The 23,534-nt window shown below is 46.3% G+C and overlaps 1 protein-coding gene and 1 long non-coding RNA gene across 8 annotated transcripts in view; one reads left to right on the forward strand and one right to left on the reverse strand.

Moving 5' to 3' along the window:
* The first annotated feature begins 8,322 nt into the window (after nt 1–8,322).
* Nucleotides 8,323–23,534, forward strand: part of LOC144593405 (uncharacterized) — a 58,453-nt gene continuing 43,241 nt past the window's right edge. For 3 of the 7 annotated variants that reach the window (XR_013547244.1, XR_013547238.1, XR_013547243.1), the window contains exons 1-2: nt 11,856–11,902; nt 21,244–21,468. This is a non-coding gene — a long non-coding RNA (uncharacterized LOC144593405). The other 4 variants (XR_013547240.1, XR_013547239.1, XR_013547242.1 and 1 more) reach the window with 4 other exon arrangements.
* The window catches only part of tmem14a (transmembrane protein 14A), an 11,826-nt gene continuing 727 nt past the window's right edge, over nt 12,436–23,534 (reverse strand). The window contains exons 2-5 of the mRNA XM_078398907.1: nt 20,694–20,818; nt 18,470–18,571; nt 13,575–13,662; nt 12,436–12,624 (exon numbers count right to left, since the gene is read on the reverse strand). Coding sequence (XP_078255033.1) covers nt 12,585–12,624; nt 13,575–13,662; nt 18,470–18,571; nt 20,694–20,769 — 306 coding nt within the window. The 5' untranslated portion in view covers nt 20,770–20,818 and the 3' untranslated portion in view covers nt 12,436–12,584. The remainder of the gene's footprint in view (nt 12,625–13,574; nt 13,663–18,469; nt 18,572–20,693; nt 20,819–23,534) is intronic.

Below are 23,534 nucleotides of genomic sequence, written 5' to 3' on the forward strand. Positions count from 1 at the left end.
TGAATGGCGGTGCTGGCTCGAAGGGCCGAATGGCCTCCTCCTGCACCTATATTCTATGTTTCTATGTTTCTATGTAAAACCCACGCAGGTCACGGGGAGAATGTACAAACTCCATGCAGTCAGCATCCATAATCAGGATCGAACCTGGGTCTCCGGCACTGTGAGGCAACAACTCTACCACTGTACCACAGTGCTGCCCATGCTGCCTGGGTTGAGATTTCCATTCTCTTGCCTTCCTCTTGTAACCTTTGACGCTCCTGATTAATCAAGAACCCTCCGATCTCCGCTTTAAAAATACCCAATGCCTTGATCAGCCACCATCGAATGGGGGAGCAGGTTCAATGGGCTAATGAATGGAGAAGATGGTTTCTCCTGGCACGTTTGCATTTTTTTTGTGCTCTCCAAGGAGGCCATTCGGCCTCTCAGGTTTATGTCAATTTTCAGAACAACCGCGTCAATCCCAAAGACAGATACAAAGTACTGGAGTAATTCAGCATCCCTGGAGAACAGGAATAGTGAGGGTTCTGGTTGGGACCCTTCTTCTGACATCAACCCCATCAATCCCATTTCGTTGCTTATCTTTCTACTCTGCTTACCTCTCTACATGCTAGCCCATCAACCCCTATCATCCACCAACACTAACCAATTAACCTAACACTGATGGATCATCTTCCTTCTAGTTGAGCAAAATCCGTCTTGCCTCCGGTTTCAGTTCTCTCCCTGCTAAGTGTTCCTTACCTGATTACTTAAAACTGCCCCAATGCTTCAGACTAATTCACCAAATGGATGAACAATCTTGAACCCTTTTCACACAAAATCAACACTAACATTGTGAGCAGTTTTGGGCTTCATATCTGAGGAAGGATGTGCTGGTGTTGGAGAGGGTCCAGAGAAGGTTTGTGAGAGTGATCCCAGGGATGATTGGGTTGACATATGATGAGCGTTTAATGGAACTGGGTCAGTACTCGCTAGAGTTTAGAAGGTCAAGGGAGGGACCTCATTGAAACTTACCGCATCATGGAAGGCCTGGACAGAGAGGATAATTCCACTGGTGGGAGAGTCTAGGACCCGAGGGCATAGCTTCGAATAAAAGGACGTACCTTTAGAAAGGAGGTGAGTAGGAATTTCTTTAGTCAGAGGGCGGTAAATCTGTGCAATTCATTGCCACAGGGGGCTGTGGAGGCCAAGTCAATGGATACGTTAAAGGCGGAGATTGACAAATTCTTGATTAGTACGGATCTCAGGGGTTATGGGGAGAAGGCAGGAGAATGAGGTTGAGAGGGAAAGATAGATCAGCCATGATTAAATGGCGGAGTAGACTTGAGGGATCGAATGGCCTAATTCTGCTGCTAGAACTTATGAACAATCTGATGTTTGGCAAACCCTGACTCTGTGCTGAACAATTCTCTGGTCGACACACTCAAGAGACCTTGCAGAGCTATGAAAGCCCATCTCTCATCAACTTTTGTTATCAACGTTCCTTTTGAGGACATGAAGTGAAAAAGAGAAGCATCTTCTCAGAATTAAATCAAGCTTTCAGAACTTTCTTCCAAAGATACAGAAGTCGCAAAGACAATGATATTCTTGAAACACATTGATATTCTTACCATTTAGTTTACCATGAAGAACAATGCTACTCCTGTACAGCATGCATCCAAATGCCACTGAAAATGGATTAGCTGATCATTCATTTAGATCCTTTTTCTAGGATTCTGCAGAGAGATATACAGAGAAAGAGAATACAGAGAGAAAAATAACGTGTTTCAAAGTAATAGCCTTTGTATAAAGTGCTTTGGGAGGCTTAAGCTGAGGCATGGGTGAGCTTGGTTCTGAAATTGGAATTCCATGTTGTCAGGCAGGGCACGATGGAGAGGTGATAAAGAGAAGAGAGAGATGGGGCAAAAATGACTCTTTTAAAAAATGTCTGACAATTTTAGCTGACTATGGAAAAAAAAAAAAGGAGAGCTGCAGGAGCAACTAGGTGGGTCAGGCAGCAACTGTGGAAAGAAATGGACAGTCGATGCTTCAGGTCAAGACCCTTCATGTTAAAGGGTGGCTCGGTGGCGCAACGGTAGAGTTGCTGCCTTACAGCACCAGAGTGCCGGGTTTGATCCTGACTGCCATTGCTGTTCGTGTGGGGTTTGCACGTTCTCTCTGTGGCCACGTGGGTTTTCTCCAGGTGCTCCGGTTTCCCCCCCACACTCCAAAGTCATACAGGTTTGTAGGTTAATTGGCTTCTACAAAATGTTAATTGTCCCTAGTGCGTAGGATAGAACTAGTGCACAGGGTGATTGTAGGACAGCGTGGACTCGATGAGCCTGTTTTCCACGCTGTTTCTCTAAAACTAACACTAAACATGGATAGGATAGATTTAGAGGGATGTTTAATGTTGCACTTCCTCCATTTAAAGATGTATCAGTATGCCAATTTCCATTAATCCAGGTGGCTTAGGAAGGAACTGCAGACGCTGGTTTACACTGAAGAGAGACACAGAAGATAAGAGTCCAGATGGCTTTGCCCCCGAGAACTTTCTCTTCCCTCTGAAGATAGACAGAAAAAGCTGGAGTAACTCAGCGGTCAGACAGCATCTCTCAAGAGAAGAATAGGTCCCATTCCTTCTCTCCAGAGATGCTGTCTGACCTGCTGAGTTACTCCAGCTTTATGTGTCTATCTTCGGTTTAAACCAGCATCTGCAGTTCCTTCCTATACATTTCTCTTCCCTCCTATCTTGTAATAGGGTTTTCGCGTCATTATTCTTGCCTTAAATTCCCTGTCAGGAATTTTCATAATAAGACATTAACATATCATGACTATATTCCGTAACATAGAAGGATGAGAGGGGATCTTATAGAGACATAGAAAATTATAAAAGGACTGGACAAGCTAGATGCAGGAAAAATGAACCCCAATGTTGGGGGAGTCCAGAACCAGGGGCCACAGTCTGAGAATAAAGGGGAGGCCATTTAAAACTAGGTGAGAAGGAACATTTTCACTCAGAGAGTTGTGAATTTGTGGAATTCTCTGCCACAGAGGGCAGTGGAGGCCAAGTCATAGAAGCATAGATAGAAACATAGAAAATAGGTGCAGGAGGAGGCCATTCAGCCCTTTGAGCCAGCACCGCCATTCATTGTGATCATGGCTGATCGTCCCCAATCAATACCCCGTGCCTGCCTTCTCCCCATATCTCTCGATTCCAGTAGCCCCGAGAGCTCTATCTAACTCACTGGATGAATTTAAGAGAGAGTTAGATACTCTGGGGGCTAGTGGAATCAAGGGATATTGGGAGAAGTTGGGCACAGGTTACTGATTGTGGATGATCAGCCATGATCACAATAAATGGCGGTGCTGGCTCGAAGGGCCAAATGGCCTCCTCCTGCACCTATTTTCTATGTGATGTTATTTACACAGGTTTCTCTGTGCGTGTGTGTGTGTGGCTGTTATAAAAGCACAAGATGATTTTTATTATGTAAAATTCAACAACTATCTCGACTGTACTCATTCCTGAGTGGTTTGCAGGGTGCTTCATTTTCTAGTGACTTTCACTTACTTTTGTTGTTTTATATATATTTGCCTCTTTAAAATTCCAATTTCTAATTCCGATCGGGTAGTGACCGCCTGATATCACATACCGCTTGTTTTGGGAACACATGGAACTGCAGATGCTGGAATCTTGAGTACAACACAAAGTGCTGGAGTAACTCAGCAGGTCAGGCGGCATCAGTGGAGGCAATGGACAGGCGATGTTTCGGATTTGGACCTTTCTTCAGTCTGATTGTGGAAGGGAAGGGGGGGGGAAGCTGGAAAAGAAGGGGGAGGGGGTGGCGGGACATAGCCTGGCAACTGATAGGTGGATAGGGTTGAGGGGGGAGGGCGGAAGGGGTTGATTGACAGATGTGTGGACAAAGGCTGGAGGTGAAAAGGAGACAAAAGGGTGTTAGATGGGGAGAGAAGAGAAATGTAAAACAAAGGGGAGGAATATAGATGGAAGTGCATGGAGAAAGAGAAAGAGCAGTGAGATAGTGGGTGAAATGCCTACACACCTGGGTCAGGAGGGGGGAACGCAGGAAAGGAAATGGGGGGTTTGGTTGTTACCTAAAATTGAAGGATTCACTGTTTATACTACTAGGTTGTTTGTAAGCTGCCCAATGCAAGGTGCTGTTCCTCCAGTTTACTTTTAGACCTTAGTCTTTAGATATACGGTGCGGAAACAAGCCCTTCGGCCCACTGACCAGCAATCTTCCCCGAACACTAGCACTATCCTACACGCACTAGCGACAATTTACAATGAACAGAAGCCAATTAACTTACAAACCAGCACGACTTGAGTTTTGGTCTCCAAAATTGAGGAAGGACATTCTTGCTATTGAGGGCATGCAGCGCAGGTTCACTAGGTTAATTCCCAGAATGGCGGGCCTGTCGTATGTTGAAAGACTGGAGCGACTAGGTTTGTATACGCTGGAATATAGAAGGATGAGAGGGGATCTATTGAAACATATAAGATTATTAAGGGATTAGACATGTTAGAGGCAGGAAACATGTTCCCATTGTTGGGGGAGTCCAGAACCAGGGGCCACAGTTTAAGAATAAGGGGTAAGCCATTTAGAATGGAGATGAGGAAAAAATAATTCAGTCAGAAAGTTGTAAATCTGTGGAACTCTCTGCCTCAGAAGGCATGAAGGCCAATTCTCTGGATGCTTTCAAGAGAGAGCTAGATAGAGCTCTTAAGGATAGCGGAGTCAGAGGGTATGGGGAGAAGGCAGAAACGGGGTACTGATTGTGAATGATCAGCAATTATCACATTGAATGGCGGTGCTGGCTCAAAGGGCTGAATGGCCTACTCCTGCACCTATTGTCTATTGAAACCACAACACTCGGAGAAAACCCACGCGGTCACGAGGAGAACGTACAAACGCCATACAGATAGCAGCCATAGTCAGGATTGAATCCGGGTCTCTGGCATTGTCTATCGCTGCGACAATGTGCCACCCAATGGTTCAGGACAGAAATCCATGCCTTCATTCAGTACCTGATAATGTTTGTGCAGATGAACGTTGTATCTTTGTTCACTGATGTTTGCACCCAGCATAATTAATCATTGCTGTGATATGATTTGTGGTTTTGCAGAACATTAGTTAAGAATTGTTGCTGTGTCGGGTCAGGCTGCAAATCGTAACCTTCGGCCTGGTATCAAAGAGAAGGCAGTAAAGTTTGACTGCATTTCGAATAACAAAAGCGAGTTTACTAACCTGGCCACAATGCAGTGAGTTAAATAAATGACACAAAGCACTGGAGTAACTCAGCGGGTCAGGCAGCATCTCTGGAGAACATGGACAGCTGACTGTAGTGTGGGGAGAGGGTCAGGAGAAAGATGGAAAACAGAGGTGGGGGCAGGGCAATTTAGTTTTGTTTATTAATGTCACGTGTACTGAGGTACAGTGAAAAGCTTTTGTTTAGTGCTATTCAGTCAAAAAGACTATACATGAGTACGATGAAGGCATTCACAGTGCACAGATAACGGATAAAGGGTACAACTTTCAGTGCAAGATATAACATTAGAGTCCAATGAAGTCTGAAGAAGGGTCTCGACCCGAAACGTCACATCTCCATGTTCTCCAGAGATGCTGCCTGACCCGCTGAGTTACTCCAGCACTTTGTCTCAATTTTTTGCAAAGCAGCATCTGCAGTTCCTTGTTTCTACCCTATAAATGCGAAACGCAGCAAAAGGATTGCTGCCTCACAGCGCCAGAGACTACGACGACTACAGAGATCCTGACTACGGGTGCTGTCTGTGCGGAGTTTGTACGTTCTCCCTGTGACCAACGTGGGTTTTCTCCGGGTGCTCCGGTTTCCAACCACACTCCAAAGACGTGCGGGTTTGAAGGTTAATTGGGTTTGGTTAAAAAAATGGTACATTGTCCCTTGTGTGCAAGATCGTGTTAAGTGTGTGGGGGTTCACTGGTCGACATGGACTCTGTAGGCAGAAGGGCCTGTTTACACACTGTATCTCTCAACTAAAAACTAAACTAAATAAATCACATTTTCGGGAATGTATGGAATAATTCACACACATTTCTCTTTGTTCTTTCCTAGAAATAAATGTGAGGGAATTAACAGAGCATTGAATTAAAAGAATAAAATGCCTGTTCCGGGAGGTAACGCACACACTGACCTTTGATTTGTTCTGCTGATTTTGATCACTACTCTCCATTGTCTACAGATAGAAACTGCTGTGTCACTGCAACTCCTGATTCAATCTTTAGACTTTCTGTTGCAATTCTGTTCCTTTCACTGCTCACAAGTGTTGTTCATGCGTTCTCCACTAATACTGTTCATAAGTCCCAAAATACCATTGAGTTACTAAGGTAACTTCAGGAGCAGCTTCCTCCCATCAACCATCAGGCTATTGAACACCATGACCTCCACCACAGCTCTGATCTACATAGTGTGTTGGAAGGCACTGCAGATGATGCTTTACACCAAAAAAAGGCATAAGATGTTGGACCAACTCAGGGGACAGGCAGCATCTCTGGAGAGAAGGAATGGATGACGTTTCGGATCAAGACCTTTCTGGTCTGAGCCTCAGCCTGAAACGTCACCCATTCCTTCTCTCCAGAGATGCTGCCTGTCCCGCTGAGTTGCTCCAGCATTTTGTGTCTATCTTCTGAACTACATAGACTTGGGGTGCTTTATTTTTGTCTTTCCACTATGACTATTTATTAAACATCTTTTTGTTGCTTTATTATGGAGTCTGAAGAAGGGTATCGACTCGAAACATCACCTGTTAATGTTCTCCAGAGGCACTGCCTGAACCGCTGGGTCACTCCGGCAGCTTGTGTCTTTTTGTTTTGTTGCAAACCAGCATCTGCAGTTCCCTGTGTCTACACTTCACGACATTTACCATTTCTAATACAGAACTCAAATTCTCACTGCTGCCCTCCAGAGGGAATGCTTTGAGAAAGATCTCTCGAACTCCAGAGATGGTTCATGTGTTGCTCAATGCCTCAGTGGAGCCAGAATTTCCATGTTATCTGCAAGGATTCTTGACAAAGCCCGCAAGCCTTGCAGTCCTCACCCGCCAGAAGAGTGTTGTAGAAGGGAACCGAATGAGGGGCGGTGGCAGGTGGAAGCAACAGAGTGGGGAGGTGGGGGGGGGGGGGGGGGGGAGGGGCGTAACTCTGGAGAAATTGCTCTGGAGAGCATTTTGTATCTATCTTCGGTGTAAACCAGCATCTGCACTTCTTTCCTACAACTGAGTCTGAAGAAGGGTTCCAACCCAAAAAATCACCTACTCCTTTTCTCCAGAGATGCTGCCTGACCCGCTGAGTTACTTCAGCACTTTGTGTCTATCGTCGGTGTAAACCAGCATCTGCAGTTCCTTCCTATCTATCACCTGGAGATGATGGGCCTGGCAAAATCCTTCAACAATATCTGCCTTTGGGTGTCCATGCCTCAGGGAAAGTAACCAAGAATCAAGCTAATTTACTTCTCAGACTGCAGAGTCAAGGAATTGCAAATGTTGGTTAATATACAAAGGGACTCAAAGTGCTGGAGTAACTAAATGAGTCAGGAAACATCTCTGAAGAACATGGATAGGTGACATTTCGGGTCGGCTCATAAGTGATAGGAGCAGAATTAGGCATTCGGACTATCAAGTCTACTCCGCCATTCAATCATGGCTGATCTATCTCTCCCTCCTAAACCCATTCTCCTGCCTTCTCCCCGTAACCTCTAACACCCGTACTAATCAAGAATCTATCTATCTTTGCTGTAAAAATATCCACTGACTTGGCCTCTACAGCCTTCTGTGGAAACGAACTCCACAGATTCACCACCCTCTGACGAAAGAAATTCCTCCGCATCTCTTTCCTAAAGGTACGGCCTTTAATTCTGAGGCTGCAACCTCTAGTCCTGGACTCTCCCCTTCTTCAGACTTCCCAGGTTGTCAGTTTAACTCGGTTGCAAGAAAAATGGAGAAGGTTTTTCACAGCACAGGATGGCCAGACGAAATAAAGAAAACACATCAATTTGATTGATTGAAAAGCAACTTGACTAAATATGTTTTTTTCTGTTTTTTAAAATATTTAATCAGTGGGGACACAGTGGCACAGCGGTTGAGTTGCTGCCTTAGAGTCAAACACAAGCAGTCCAAGAGGTGAAGAGGGTTGAGGCAAACTCTGGTTAATTGTTAACTAAACTGTTTGTGCTTATTGAACCTTTTAAGATTCATTTGAAACTTTCACCCAGATTAATCAATAACTAAGTACAAAGTTTAAAATCACTATCTCAACTGAACAGTAAGTTTGAGTGGCACAGTGATGCAGACACAGACACAAGCAGACAGACACAAGCAGACAGACGCAGATAGACCCCAAAAGCCGGAGTAACCCCAGCGAGTTGGAAAGCATCTCTGAGAGATGGAATAGGTGACGTTCCGGTAAGAGACCTGTCTGAGGAAGGGTTTCGACCCGAAACGTCACCTGTTCCTTTTCTCCAGAGATTCTGTCTGATCCGCTGAGTTACTCCAGCTTTATGTGTCCATCTTTGGTTTAAACCAGCATCTGCAGTTCTTTTCTCCACAGACAGACACAGACACACACACAAGCAGACGCATGCTGATGTGTCCCAGACACAGTAAGATGCACGCAGACACACACTCACACAGACACGTGCTCACACACTCACTCATACACCATGCCGCCCTCAATAATGCATCTCACCTGAAGAGTGAAGCAAGACGTGTGATGGTGTGATCTGCGGACTGACGAAGAGCGAGGAGGTACAGCCGCCACCATTGCGATCTGCTCCAGAGGGTTCCCAATGCAGTTGGCAGTAACAGCGTGCAACTTAACCATGCACGGAGGGCCGCGATGTCCTCTCGAGACGGCTGTGCTGTGCGGGCACCTCACCGGCTCTTGGCTGGGAGAACGCGGGACACTGTGGCGGCAATAACACGCGACAGGACCACGCGTGTCGGCATTCAGTGCACCGAGCGCTGTGGGACTGTGCACTCCACATTTGAACGACAAAAAGGTTTCAGGGAGCTCTCCGCTTCCCCAATTGCCTTTAGCAATCATTTCATGTCAAAAGTTGTTGGAGCAGAATTCGGCCATTGGAACCATCAAGTCTACTCCACCATTCAATCATGGCCGATCTATCTGTCCCTCTCAACCCCATTCTCCTGCCTTCACCCCGTAACCCCTGACACCCGTACTAATCAAGAATCTCTAAATCTCCGCCTTAAAAATACCCACCGACTTGACCTCCACCACCGTCTGTGACAATGAATTCCAGATTCACCACCCTCTGGCTAAAGAAACCCCTTCTCATCTCCTTTCTAAAGTTACATCCTTTTATTCTGAGACTGTACCCTCTGGTCCTAGACTCTCCCATTTGATGCATGTTTCCAATCAGTATGGCTGAAGAACATCAGCAGATTGAAATTCTATCTCAAATGATCTTGTGGGTGGTAGAGTTGCTGCCTCACAGCCCCAGAGGCCTAGGTTCGATCCTGACTAGGGGTGCTGTCTTACAGAGTTGGTACGTTCTCCCCGTGACCTGCGTGCGTTTTCTCCGAGATCTTTGGTTTCCTCCCACACTCCAAAGTCGTACAGGTTTGTAGTTTAATTGGCTTGGCATGAATGTAAAAAATTGTCCCAAGTGAGTGCAGGATAGTGTTAATGTACGGGGTTTGCTGATTGGCACGGACTCGGTGGGCCGAAGGGCCTGTTTCTGCACTGTATCTCTAAACTAAACTAAACATAAATCCACGCAAAGGTATAGCCACAGCCCCACACGCAGCATCTTGCCTGCGCAGTGACCAGCCACACTGTTAACAGCGTGTACCTCTTGGTTTACTTCGGAGATACAGCGTGGAAACAGGCCACTCGGCCCACCAAGTCCATGCCGACCATCGATCACCCACACACTAGTTCTTTCTTATCCCACTTTCACATCCATTATCCAACACACAAGGGGCAATTTACAGAAGCCAATTAACCTGCAAGTCTTTGGAATGTGGGAGGAAACTGGAGCACCCGGAGGAAACCTACGCGGCAATAGGGAGAACAGTCAAACTCTGTAAAGACAGCACCCAAGGTTAGGATCAAATCGGGGTTTTTTGGCGCTGTGAGGCTGTGGATGGTCTGACAAAGTCCATTCCTCATTCTCCACAGGTGTCCAAGGAACGATTCTGTATCAGGACTGTCAAGATCTTCCCGTGTGAACTGTTACAGGCTGGACATCACAGTCCGAGAGTACTCCGGGTGTTGTGTGTGCATACGTCACACTCCAAGAGTATTCTGGATGAGGCAACTGGACAGAGGCTGAGCAGGTACCAAACCTCAAAGTTAAAAACTATGTGTAAAATAGGGGTGGCACGTTGGCGTAGCGGTAGAGCTACTGCCTTACAGTGCAAAGGACCTGGCATTCGATCCTGACTATGCGCGCTGTCTGTACGGAGTTTGTACGTTCTCCTCGTGACCTCTGTGGGTTTTCCCCGAGATCTTCGGTTTCCTCGCACACTCCAAAGACGTACAGGTTTGTAGGTTAATTGGCTTTGATATAAATGTAAAAATGTCCCTAATGTGTGTAGGATAGCGTTAGTGTGCGGGGATCACTGGTTGGTGCGGGCTCAGTGGGCCGAAGGGCCTGTTTCCGTGCTGTATCTCTAAACTAAAAACAATTTATGCACCTTGATCAATGTTAAGAGGGATATGAGCCAAACGCAGGCAAATGGGACGAGCTTTGATGAGGCATCTTGGTCACCATGGACGAGTACAACATAAGGTCCTGATTCCGTGCTGTGCAACTCTATAACACCTGTGCGGAGTGTGTGTTATAGAAGAGCACATTTAGAGACTATTTCTGGAAAGTTACTGTGTATTTTGGCAACAAATCTTTTCCACCTACAACAAGCCCAACATGCGGCACGGTGGCGCAGAGGTAGAATTGCTGCCTTACAGTGCTTGCAGCGCCAGAGACCCAGGTTCGATCCTGACTATGGGTGCTGTTTTTACGTAGTTTGTAAGTTCTCCCTGTGACCTTGTGGGTTTTCTCCGGGATCTTCGGTTTCCTCCCGCACTCCAAAGACGTACAGGTTTGTAGGTTAATTGGCTTGGTAAAAATGTAAATTGTCCCTAGCGTGTGTAGAATAGTGTTAATGCGCGGGGATCGCTGGTCGGCGCGGACTCGGTGGGCCGAAGGGCCTGTTTCCGCGCTGTATCTCTAAACTAAACAAAACTAAAAAAAACAAGTGGCATTTACATTTTGCCTCACAGCGCCAGAGACCCAGGTTCGATCCTGACTATGGGTGCTGTCTGTACGGAGTTTGTACGTTCTCCCCGTGACCACGTTGGTTTTCTCCGGGTGCTGCGATTTCCTCCCACACTTCAAAGATGTTGCTTATGTGTTAATTGCCATCTGTAAATCGTCCCTGGTTTGTAGGATAATGCTGGTGTCAGGGGTGATCGCTGGTCAGCACGAACTCAGTGGGCCAAAGGTCCTGTATCTGTATCTCTAAACTAAACATTGCAGTTATCATTCTCGTCAAAAGTTGATGGTTCGATAAAGACACAAGTCTTCCTTCCACCACTATACATTTCATTTTGCCTGTTCAAGATTTTGCTCATTTGATTAAGTTTCAACAGACACAAGTCCGAGAGCTCAAGAAGGTTAAGGTAAGCTTGCAGTCCTCTGGCTAATTCCTCACAAAACTGCATGTGCTTTTGCAACCTTTCAAGATTCATTTGAAACTTTCACCCCATATTAATCACTAACTAAGTAGGCGGTTTAAAATCAATATCTCATATAAACATCAAGTTTGGGCGGTACAGTGTTGCAACGGTAGAGTTGCTGCCTTACAGCGCCAGGGACCTGGGTTCGATCCTGGCTGTGGATGCTGTATGTAAGGAGTTTGCACGTTCTCCCCGTGACCTGCGTGGGTTTTCTCCGGGTGCTCCGGTTTCCTCCCACATCCCAAAGACGCGCGAGTTTGTCGGTTAATTGGCTTCTGTAAATTGTCCCTAATGTGTGGGATAGTGTTAGTGTGTGGGGTGATCGCTGGCCGAAGGGCCAGTTTCTGTGCTGCATCTCGAAAGTCGAAAGTTGGGAAGAAAGCGTTCCTGAATCTGGAGGTGTGAGTTTTTACCCTTCTGTACCTCTTGTCTGATGGGGGAGGGGAGAAGTCTAAAGTCTAAAAGCAAGCATTGTATTGCATTGATTAATATTAGTTTAAAAAGTAAAAAAATCTTGATAACTGGGTATATGCATCTGATAATATTATGCTGTTTGTTAAAAAAACCCCCAAGTTTAAGCAAATTAATTTTGTCAATGAAGTGCTTGATAAAGAACTCAACAATTCCTGTCAACATAATTTGTAACTTAACTACAGTCAAGTAACATCAAGTGCATCAAGTAACAGAAACTCAAAGACCGAGATAACAGATATCCCAATGATTATTTACTTTGTATCAAGTTTACACATTCAAGAATTTTTGTGCAGAATGATTACCATTGAAAAGATGGGTCAAAGATTAATTACGTTGAAGCAGAACTCTGAGCAATATTGTGGCAAGTTGCTTGTAGATTTAAAACATCATGATTACAAGTCGCAAAACCATAAAAAGGCTAGAAGGAAAAAGAAAATATTAGTGATTGAGTGTACAGATTCATTGTGACAAGGGAAACATGTGACCTGCAATATCTTCCCAAAGACTTGATTGTTCACCCAGTAGGAAGAGAAGATTGACTGTCATAACATCGAGTCATAGTTAGAGTCATACAGCATGGAAACTCGGCCCAACTTGCCCACACTAACCAACATGTCCCATCTACACTAGTCCCACTTGCCAGCGTTTGGCCCATATATCCCTCTAAAGCCGTCCTATCCGCCCGCGTACCTGTCCAAACGTTGTGATATGGCCTCATTCTGCTCCTATCACTTACGAACATGAAATGGCCATTGTAAATTGCTGCTAACGATGGTAGGTGGATTCGGGGAGTTGGAGGCCATCTGAGAGAGAATCAGTGCAGGGATAAGCAGGGAATAGTATTGATGGATCACTCTGAGCGTCAGCACAAGCTCAAAAGACCAAACATGCTCCTGTAATATTGTAAGAAAATACGAGAACGATGTGAAATATAAAAGTCAGGTTACAACTTTATAAAACTTTGGTTATCCCTTTTTTCTAGAGATTCTGCCTGGCCCGCTGAGTTACTCCAGCATTATGTGTCTATCTTTGGTGTAAAGCAGCAACTGCAGTTCTTTCCTGCATCAATGTTCATGCCGTTGGGTTATAATCTACCCAAGCGGAAAATGAGGTGCTGTTCCTCCAGTTTGCATGTGCAGTTCCTGAAGGCCATAAGTGATAGGAGCAGAATTAGGCCATTCGGCCCATCAAGTCGACGCCGCCATTCAATCATGGCTGATCTATCTCTCCCTCCGAACCCCATTCTCCTGCCTTCTCCCCATAACCCCTGACACCTGTACTTGTTTTTACAATTGCTCCTTGTTTCTGCAATTGTATTTAGTTTGCCTTTCATTAAACTAAGGTGTGGAGCAGAGTTTGAAGTGTTACCTGATCCCAGCAACCAGACCAGCAGGTATTAACCGTCCAGACTTCCGATATCGCATTCCCATCGCCACTGTCAAAATCCCAGCAGTGACTGTCAGTAAGGAAAAGGTAGACATCTACTTAGTCGTAGGGAATACATCTACAAATTCCACCCAAAACATACTGGTTTTCATCATCACATGCATTTGAGATGCAGTGAAAAGCGCTGTTTGCATGTTATCCTGTCAAATCATAAGGCCATAAAACATAGAATCAGAATTCTGCCATTCGGCCCAACAAGTCTACTCCGCCATTCGATCATGGCTGATCTAGCTTTCCCTCTAAACCCCATTCTCCAGCCTTCTCCCCATAACCCCTGACACCATACTAATTAAGAACCTGTTAATCTCTGCTTATAAAATATCCATTAACTTGGCCTCCACGGACTTCTGTGGCAAAGAATTCCACAAATTCACCACCCTCTGACTAAAGAAATTCCTCCTCATCTCCATTTTCAAGATACGTCCTTTTATTCTGAGGCTGTGCCCTCTGTTCCTAGACTCTCCCACTACTGTTGACGGCACATTTGTGCAGTGATAGAGATACTACCTTACAGCCCCAGAGACCCAAGTTCGATCCTGACTACGGGGGCTGTCTGTATGGAGTTTGCACGTTCTCCCTGTGACCGCGTGGGTTTTTCTTGGGTGCTCTGGTTAATTGGGTGCTCTGGTTAATTGGGTGCTTGGGTGCTCCGGTTCGTTAGGTGCTCTGGTTAATTGGCTTTGATAAAAGATTGTAAATTGTCCCTTGTGTGTGTAGGATAGTGCTAGTGTACGGGGATCATTGGTCGGCGCGGACTCGGTGGGCTGAAAGACCGGTTTCCACACTGTATGTGTAAACAAAACTACTGGAGTAACTCCAGTCAGGCAGCATTCCTGGCATACATGGAGAGGTGATGTTTCGGGTCCCTTCACACACCCCAGCACTTTATGTCTTTTAGTGTATGAAGCAGCATCTGCAGTTCTTTGCTTCTACATTTTGATTGTGCCACAGCGAAATCTCCTCCAGGCTTGCCGACTTGGAAAACGTTCTCCTCCTCTCTGGTGGGCATTCTGTGTGACCAACACTCCCCCTCTGTGATTCCTGCTGCGCTCTGACTCTACGCTCTGACCCCATGCTGCCTGGTCCGCTGAGTTACTCCAGCACCTTGTGTCCTTTTGTGTATCAACCAGCTTCTTTGTTGCTATATAATATAAGAAAATAACTGCAGATGCTGGTACAAATCGATTTATTCACAAAATGCTGGAGTAACTCAGCAGGTCAGGCAGCATCTCGGGAGATGCTTTGTTGCTATATTCTGTATTAGTGACAGCCTTACTTTTGTGTGGATAGCAGTTGTATGGAGAGGTGAAAGATTGTTGTCTTGAGAGCCGAGATATTTTGATAAATTCCGCCATGTCCAAGCGCCAATAGTTTATTTAGTTTAGTTTAGTTTACAGATACAGCGCGGAAACAGGCCCTTCAGCCCACCGAATCCGCACCGACCGGCGATCCCCGCACACTAACACTATCCTACACACAGCTGGAGTAACTCAGTGGGACAGGCAGCATCTCTGGAGAGAAGAAATGAGTGATGTTTCAGGTCGAGACCTGTTATGCGAGAATTTTCCTGAACAGTCTGCGACCCACAGCCAGCGCTGCAGCCGGTAGCACTATGTTTAAAGCATGTAGCACTGTGGCCGGTAGCGCGAGATTTAAACCCCACATCGCTGCAGCCGGTAGTGCTATGTTTAAAGCCTATAGCGCTGTGGCTGGTAGCACTATATTTAGAACCCAGAGTGCTGCAGCCATCACTCTGAAGACTTCCATTGCAAGACTTCACAGTACATGGCAAAGAGTGTTGTCAAACAGAGGGATTGATTGATCCCTGGGATGGCGGGACTTTCATATGAGGAAAGACTGGATAGACTGGGCTTGTACTCGCTGGAATTTAGAAGACTGAGGGGGGATCTTATAGAAACATATAAAATTCTTAAGGGGTTGGAGAGGCTAGATGCGGGAAGATTGTTCCCGATGTTGGGGGAGTCCAGAACCAGGGGTCACAGCTTAAGGATAAGGGGGAAGTCTTTTAGGACCGAGATGAGAAAATATTTCTTCACACAGAGAGTGGTGAGTCTGTGGAATTCTCTGCCACAGAAGGTAGTTGAGGCCAGTTCATTGGCTATATTTAAGAGGGAGTTAGATGTGGCCCTTTTTGCTAAAGGGATCAAGGGGTATGGAGAGAAGGCAGGTACAGGATACTGAGCTGAATGATCAGCCATGATCATATTGAATGGCGGTGCAGGCTCGAAGGGCCGAATGGCCTACTCCTGCACCTATTTTCTATGTTTCTATGTTTCTATGAGTTCCCTGAAAGAGGCGTCACAGGTAGACATGAAGGCTTTCGGTGCATTGGCCTTCATCGATCAGGGTATTCAGTGTAGGGACGTTACGTTACAGGTGTACAAGACATTGATACCTATTTGGGGTATTTGGAGTACTGTGATAAAATGTGGTCACCCTGCTATAAGAAGGATGTCATTAAGCTGGAAGGAGTGCAGAGAAGATTTACAAGGATGGTGCCAATACTTGAGGGCCTGAGGTATAGGGAGAGTTTGGGCAGGCTAGATCTTTATTCCTGGGGTTCAGAAGGCTGAGATGTGATCATATAGAGGTGTATAAGATCATGAGGGGACTAGATAGGGAGAATGCAGAGTCTTTTACCCAGTTTAGGGGAATCGAGAACCAGACGTTAGTTCACTAGCACTATCCAACACACTGGGGACAATTTACAATTTTTTTAACCCAATGCCAATTAACCTACAAACCTGTATGTCTTTGGGGTGTGCCGTAGTAACTCGGTGAGTCAGGCAGCATCTCTGGAGAAAAGAAATAGGTGAAGAAGGGTGTCGACCTGAAAGGTGACCTATTCCTTTTCTCCAGAGATGCTGACTGACCCACTGAGTTACTCCACCATTTTGTGTCTAACTTTGGTGAAAATCTGCAGTTTCTTCCTTCACAATACTTTGACTAAAATTGGAGAACTCCGTTTTCCTGCTGTTGCTGCCTGACCAGCTGTGGTTTACTCCAGGACTTTGGGTTTCACTCCAGATTCCAGCATCTGCAGTTCCTCGTGTGTCCATTGCAGCAGCAGAGGCTGGGGACAGCTGACCCCCAGTGAGCTCTGGGCCTGTGCACTGTGGTCCACTAGAACTGCAGACACTGCCCCCCCCCTGCTGGAGCCTCCACACAGTTCATGATCACACCCAGTGTGGTGGCTGTTGGAGCACCCCTGGCCCATCAGATATCCTGCTTAGGAAGGAACTGCAGATGCTGGTTTACACTGAACACAGACACAAAATGCTGGAGTTACTCAGCGGGACAGGCAGCATCCCTGGATGGAAGGAAGGGGTGACGTTTTGGGTCGAGGCCAGACTCCATCAGATATCCTCATTGGACATAAACAATCGCCAAGACAGGTGGAAGAAATTCTGTTTGAATAGCATATTGGGACGAGTACTACTGTTTTCTGGAATTGTGCCTGGAAAGCTATGGAAAGGAAAGACAAAGACTGATGAAACCGAAAAGGGGCTGAGCTGATCTGTGCTTATCAGAACATGCGCCAGAAATTAAAATTTGACAGTAAAAAGCAACCAGTAAATTAGGAGGGAGAAGCAAGGAACTGCAGACGCTGGTTTACAAAAAAAAAGACAAGAGTGCTGGAGTAACTAGGGACCTATCCATGTTGTCCAGGGATGCTACCTGACCCGTTTAGGGGCCACAGTTTAAGAATAAGGGGTAGGCCATTTAGAACAGAGATGAGGAAAAACTTTTTCAGTCAGAGAGTTGTGAATCTGTGGAATTTTCTGCCTCAGAAGGCAGTGGAGGCCAATTCTCTGAATACATTCAAGAGAGCTAGATAGAGCTCTTAAGGATAGCGGAGTCAGGGGGTATGGGGAGAAGGCAGGAACGGGGTACTGATTGAGAATGATCAGCCATGATCACATTGAATGGCGGTGCTGGCTCGAAGGGCCGAATGGCCTCCTCCTGCACCTATTGTCTATTGTTTACTCCAGCATTTGAGACCAAGTCATTTGGTATTTTTAAGACGGAGATTGACAGGTTCTTGATTAGTAAGGGTGTCAAAGGTTACAAGGAGAATGGTGTTGAGCGGGTAAGGTAGATCAGCCATGATTGAATGGCAGAGTAGACTCGATGGGCCAAATGGCCGAGTTCTGCTCAGCAAATTCTGCTTGGCCTGATATGAACTCGGTGACCCAGGCTCGAAACCTGGCTCTTGATGGCCAAGGTGGTCTGAACACAAATGCTTGAGAGGATTCTACACCCAGTCCCAGAGTCTTTCCCCGGAGGGGAAGAAGTTGGTCAGGAACCCTGATGGTCCAATGACTCCCTGGAGGAATGGATGGCTCAGAAGGGGGACCTTGAATATAGCCAGAGTTTGGTGCAGCTCCAACAGAACACTACACGCGCGCACACGTACACACACGTACACACGTACACACACGTACACACACATACACATGCATGTACACACTCACACATACACATGTATGTACACGCACTCACACATACACATGCATGCATGCATCTCTGCATACACACAACCCCAGGCACACACAGACGCAGATACATACATGCACACTCACTCACTCACTCACTCACTCACTCACTCACTCACTCACTCACTCACTCACACACACACACGCATACAGAATGATCGCCCAAGGAAGACATCAGAGGATAGCTCACGTCAAAAGCACCCTCTACAAACCTACCCCAACAATATAACCTGCGCTCATTTAACTAGGTATTCAATAGCATTTTCTTTCATTCAGAATGACGCTGAACAGAGAACTTACTCAGAGAGATCTTCACATTATGCGGGTCGTTGGAGATTTGATAAGCACCATACCCTGCCAAGGATCCGAAAATCACCCCAGTGATCAAAGACATCACACTCCCTGGGAACAAAAACATTACATCTTATTATAGATGAATTACAGCATGCAAACATTCCCCACGGCCCAACTTGCCCACGCTGACCAACGTGTCCCATGTACGCTCGTCCCACCTGCCTGTGTTTGGCCCATATCCCTCTAAACTATCTAATTCATGTACCTGTCTAATTGTTTCTTAAACGTTGCAATTGCCTCAACTACCTCCTCAGGCAGCTCGATCCATACACTCACCACCCTTTGGGTGAAAAAGTTACCTCTTAGGTTCCTATTAAATCTTTCCCCCCCCCTCACCTTAAACCTATATCTTCTGGTTCCCGATTCTCCTACTCTGGGCAAAAGACTGTGTGTTTACCTGGTCTATTCCTCGCGTGATTTGGTACACCTATATAACATCACCCCTCATCCAAGGAATAGAGTCCGAGCCTGCTCAAACTCTCAGTTCAGACCCTTATATCCTGTCAACATCCTCGTAAATCCTTTCCAGCTTATTGCCTTTCACATTTTCTTCTCAAAGAGCCGTAGCTCTCTATGTTTTCTTTCGCCAGTGCATCAGATAGAAAAATGCTCTCATGTTACATGTTTGTGGGTTAATTGGCCTTTGTAAATTGTCCCCAGTGCGTTGTGTGTGGATGATACAGTGGGATAACACAGAACTAGTGTGAACGGGTGATCGATGGTCGGTGTGGACTTCATGACATCAGGTGCAGTGGTATCAAAACAAACGTGGCACTGTGGCACATAGTTGGTAGAGTTGCTGCCTCGCAGCACCAGTGACCCGGGTTCGATCCTGACCTTGGGTGCTGTCTGTACAGAGTTTGGATGTTCCCCCAGTGACTGTGAGGGTTTTTCTCTGGGAACGTGCAGGTTTGTAGGTTAAATGGATGCTGTAAATTGCCCCCAGTGTGTAGGGAGTGGATGAAAAAGTGGGATAACATAGAATTAATATGAACGGGTGATCGGTGGTGGGTGTGAGGACAGTGGGTCGAAGGGCCTGTTTCCTTGCTGCATCTCCAAATTTAAAACAACAAAACGAAGACTAAGCACTACGTTAAAGGTCAGGGCCATAATGACAAAGAAGAATATGTTTAGGGAGGTGCAGTCGTATAGTTGCTGTCCTACAGCGCCAGAGAATCGGGTTCAATCCTGACTAGGGGTCTGTCAGTACGGAGTTTGTACGTCCTCTCTCTGACCGTGTGGGTTTCCTCCCACACTCCAAAGATGTGCAGGTTTGTGGGTTAGTTGGCTTCTGTAAAGTTGTAAATTATCCCTAGTGTGTAGGATAGTGTTAGTGAACGGGGCAGCCGCTGGGTTACTCCAACATTTTGTGTGGTATAAACCAGCATCTGCAGTTTGGATTTTATTAGATTATTATAAATTGAGTATAGTTTAGAGATACAGCGTGGAAACAGGCCCTTCGGCCAAAGGGCCTGTTTCCACGCTGTATCTCTAAACTAAACTAAATTTATAATCTATATACTAAAACTCTCGTTTGTTATCTTGTTTGTGACTGAACTTCAGCCAAAACGGTACACGATAACGCGACAATTTTAGGCCCACCTTACTCACCATTGTCACTTTAGTGATAATGCAAGTAGTTTTATTAAAATCGGTGTTATATTTTTTAAGTTATTCACATTTTAAAGTTTAAGAGGGGATGGGGAGGGGAGGGGAGGAGGGGGAGAAGGGAGAGGGGGTTGAGGAGAGAGGGGAGGGGGTGGGAGGACAGGGCGTTGCACCAATGCAGGAGAGGTTTGGGCCCAACGGGTCCACTTTGTCTAGTAATCTAATAAAATCCAAACTGCAGATGCTGGTTTATACCACACTAAATGCTGGAGTAACTCAGCGGTTCAGGCAGCATCTCTAGAGAGAATGGACAGGTGGTGTTTCGGGTCGGGACTCTTCGGACTCCAACCTCTTTTTCAGCTTTCTCTCCTCTGTAACAATAGGTTTGAAGACGGGTCTCGCCCCCCAAAATGTCACCTATCCATGTTCTCCAGAGATGCTGCCTGACCCGCTGTGTAACTCCAGCATTTTCTGTCTAAATTGAATTTGTGTCCTTGCCTGTCTTTGGGCATTTTTAAGTGGCAGACATTGAACTGCAAGTAATGTCCATAAAGTACTGTACCTCTTCGAGTGTATCCGAGGATACCACTCAGCATCACCACGGCAGCATAAGAGCAGCCGATCCAATCAACTGGCATTCTGAAAGCCTTAGGGTGGGGAAGAGGAGGAAGATCCAAGCTTCAGTTCCTGGTTTTGAGAACAGAAATGCAAACAAAAGATTTAGTTTATTTTAGTTTAACCTGTTTCCATGCTGCGTGACTCTAAGTGATTCAGAACCAGTTTTATAGTTAAGTTTATTATTGTCACGTGAAAAGCTTTTTTGTTGCGTGGTATCCAGTCAGCAGAAACCCAATACATGATTACAATCAGGCCACCACAGTGTAGATACAGGATAAAGGGATTAACCTTTAGTGCAAGATTGAGTCCAGTAAAGTCCCATTAAAGATAATCCGTGGGTCTCCAATGAGGTAGATTTTTTTTAGAATTAGAGATACAGCGCGGAAACAGGCCCTTCGGCCCACCGGGTCCGCGCCGCCCAGCGATCCCCGCACATTAACACTATCCTACACACACTAGGGACAATTAAAAATTTTTTTTTTACATTTGCCCAGCCAATTAACCTACATATCTGCACGTCTTTGGAGTGTGGGAGGAAACCGAAGATCTCGGAGAAAGCCCACGCAGGTCACGGGGAGAACGTACAAACTCCGTACAGACGGCGCCCGTAGTCAGGATCGAACCCGAGTCTCCGGCGCTGCATTCGCTGTAAGGCAGCAACTCTACCGCTGCGCCACCGTGCCGCCGTGGGATGGGAGATCAGGACCACTCTCTAGCTGGTAAGAGGACGGGTCAGCTGGGAGGAAACTGTCCCTGAATCTGGAGGTGTGCGTTTACACACTTCTGTACCTTTTGCGGGAGAGGGGAGATGAGGGAGCAGCCGGGGTGAGACTTGTCCCAGACGTAGAGGGTATAACATTTAGCGCAAGATAAAGTCCAGTAAAGTCCGATTAAAGGTGGTCTGAGGATCTCCAATGCGGTGTGTGGTAGGTCAGGCGATGAAGAGCAGTCAAAAATCAGCACGCTTTTCATTTACATTTTTTTCCCCCGATTTGGATTCTTGCAAGAGCCACAGTGTGGGTAACACAGATGAAACGACACCTATCCACGTTCTCCAGTGACGCTGCCTGACCCGCTGAGTTTCTCCAGCTCTTTTTTAAATGATAGGTAGATACAGGCAAGGGGAGTTATATCCCTTGTAAGAAGGATGTCTTCTACATCCCTTGTTATGGCTTCACAATTTACACCTCTTCCTCTCTCATTATTTTACCACCCTTTCGTCTCCTTTTCACCTCTACCCTTTGTCCACCCATCTGCCAATCAATCAACTCCCCACGCCTGTATCCACCTATCACTTAAAAAAGGCACAGAGTGCTGGAGTAACTCAGCGGGTCAGGCAGTGTCTCTGGAGAACATGGATACGTGGCGTTTCACAGAGTGCTGGAGTAACTCAGCAGGTCAGGCAGTGTCTCTGGAGAACATGGATAGGTGGCGTTTCATCTGAAGGGTCCAGACGCGAAACGTCACTTATCTGTTCTCCAGAGATGCTTCCTGAGCTGCTGAGTTACTCCAGCATTTTGTGTCTTTTTCATTAAAAAAAAGGACCTGTGTCTCCACCTATCACTTGCCAGACTTTGTCCCGCCCCCACCTCTTGTCCAGCTTTCTCCTCCCTACTACAATCGGTCTGAAGGGTCCCGACCTGAAACGTCACCCATCCATGTGCTTCAGAGATGCCGCCTGACCTGCTGAGTGACTCCAGTACTTTTTGTAAAGCAGCATCTGCAGCTCCTTGTTTTTACTCTATAAATGCAGGGCAGCACGGTGGCACAACGGTAGAGTTGCGGCCTTGGTTCCAGAGACCCGGGTTTGATCCTGACTCCGGGTGCTGTCTCTGACCCGCTGAGCTATTTGAAACTGTGTCTGTTTTTGAGAGTGGAGACAATGTGGAGATTGATTATCCGAGCCATATACCTACCGATCATGCAGCGGACAATGGCAAAAGACTGAAAAGTGTTTTTTAACATAATATTGGAGACTTAACCACGTGACTCTCTGTTCTGCACAATCAAAAGACACCTCCTTCCCCATTTGTTAATATGCTTCAAGTAAAAGTGGGGAAAAAAATATCACGCTATAAAACAACGCAATGCCAATTTTTCTTTAGACTATAGAGCCTACACGCTAGGGCCAATTGCACGTCTTTGGGATGTGGGAGGAAAGTGGAACACCTGGAGAAGGTCACAGGGAGAATGTACAAACTCCGCACAGACAGTACCCTTGGTCAGGATCGAACCCTTGGCTCTGGTGCTGTGAGGCAGCAACTCTACCGCTGCACCAACGTGCCACTCTATTCTTCTGGTTTAATTGCAATAAAGCCCAGAATGCTCTGTTTTCCTCCAGCATCCTAGACATGCGGGTTTGTGGGTTAATTGGCTTCTGTAAATTGCCTCTAGTTAAAAGGAATGGATGAGAAAGTGGGATGACACGGAGCTAGGGTGAATGATGGTCGGCGGGCCGTAAGGTCTGTTTTCGTGTTGTATATTTCAATCAATCAAAGCACTGTACACCACCAGTTCTGAAAGGGCGGATGTGGAACCAGCAGCAAATGCTGATGCAGCAAAAAAGGTTTGCAGTTCATGCCCTCACAGAGGATGTCCTTTGATGTTACCCATTTGACATGGGCGTGCTGATGGTTCAATCGAGGAGGAGGGGAGGGGAGGGGGGAGAGAGGAGGGAAAGAGAGGGGGAGGAGAGAGGGGGAGGAGAGGGGGGGAGGAGAGAGGGGGAGGAGAGGGGGAGGAGAGAGAGGGGAGGAGAGAGAGGGGAGGAGAGAGAGGGGAGGAG

This window comes from Rhinoraja longicauda, chromosome 5 (assembly GCF_053455715.1).
Source record: "Rhinoraja longicauda isolate Sanriku21f chromosome 5, sRhiLon1.1, whole genome shotgun sequence".
NCBI lineage: Eukaryota > Metazoa > Chordata > Chondrichthyes > Rajiformes > Arhynchobatidae > Rhinoraja > Rhinoraja longicauda.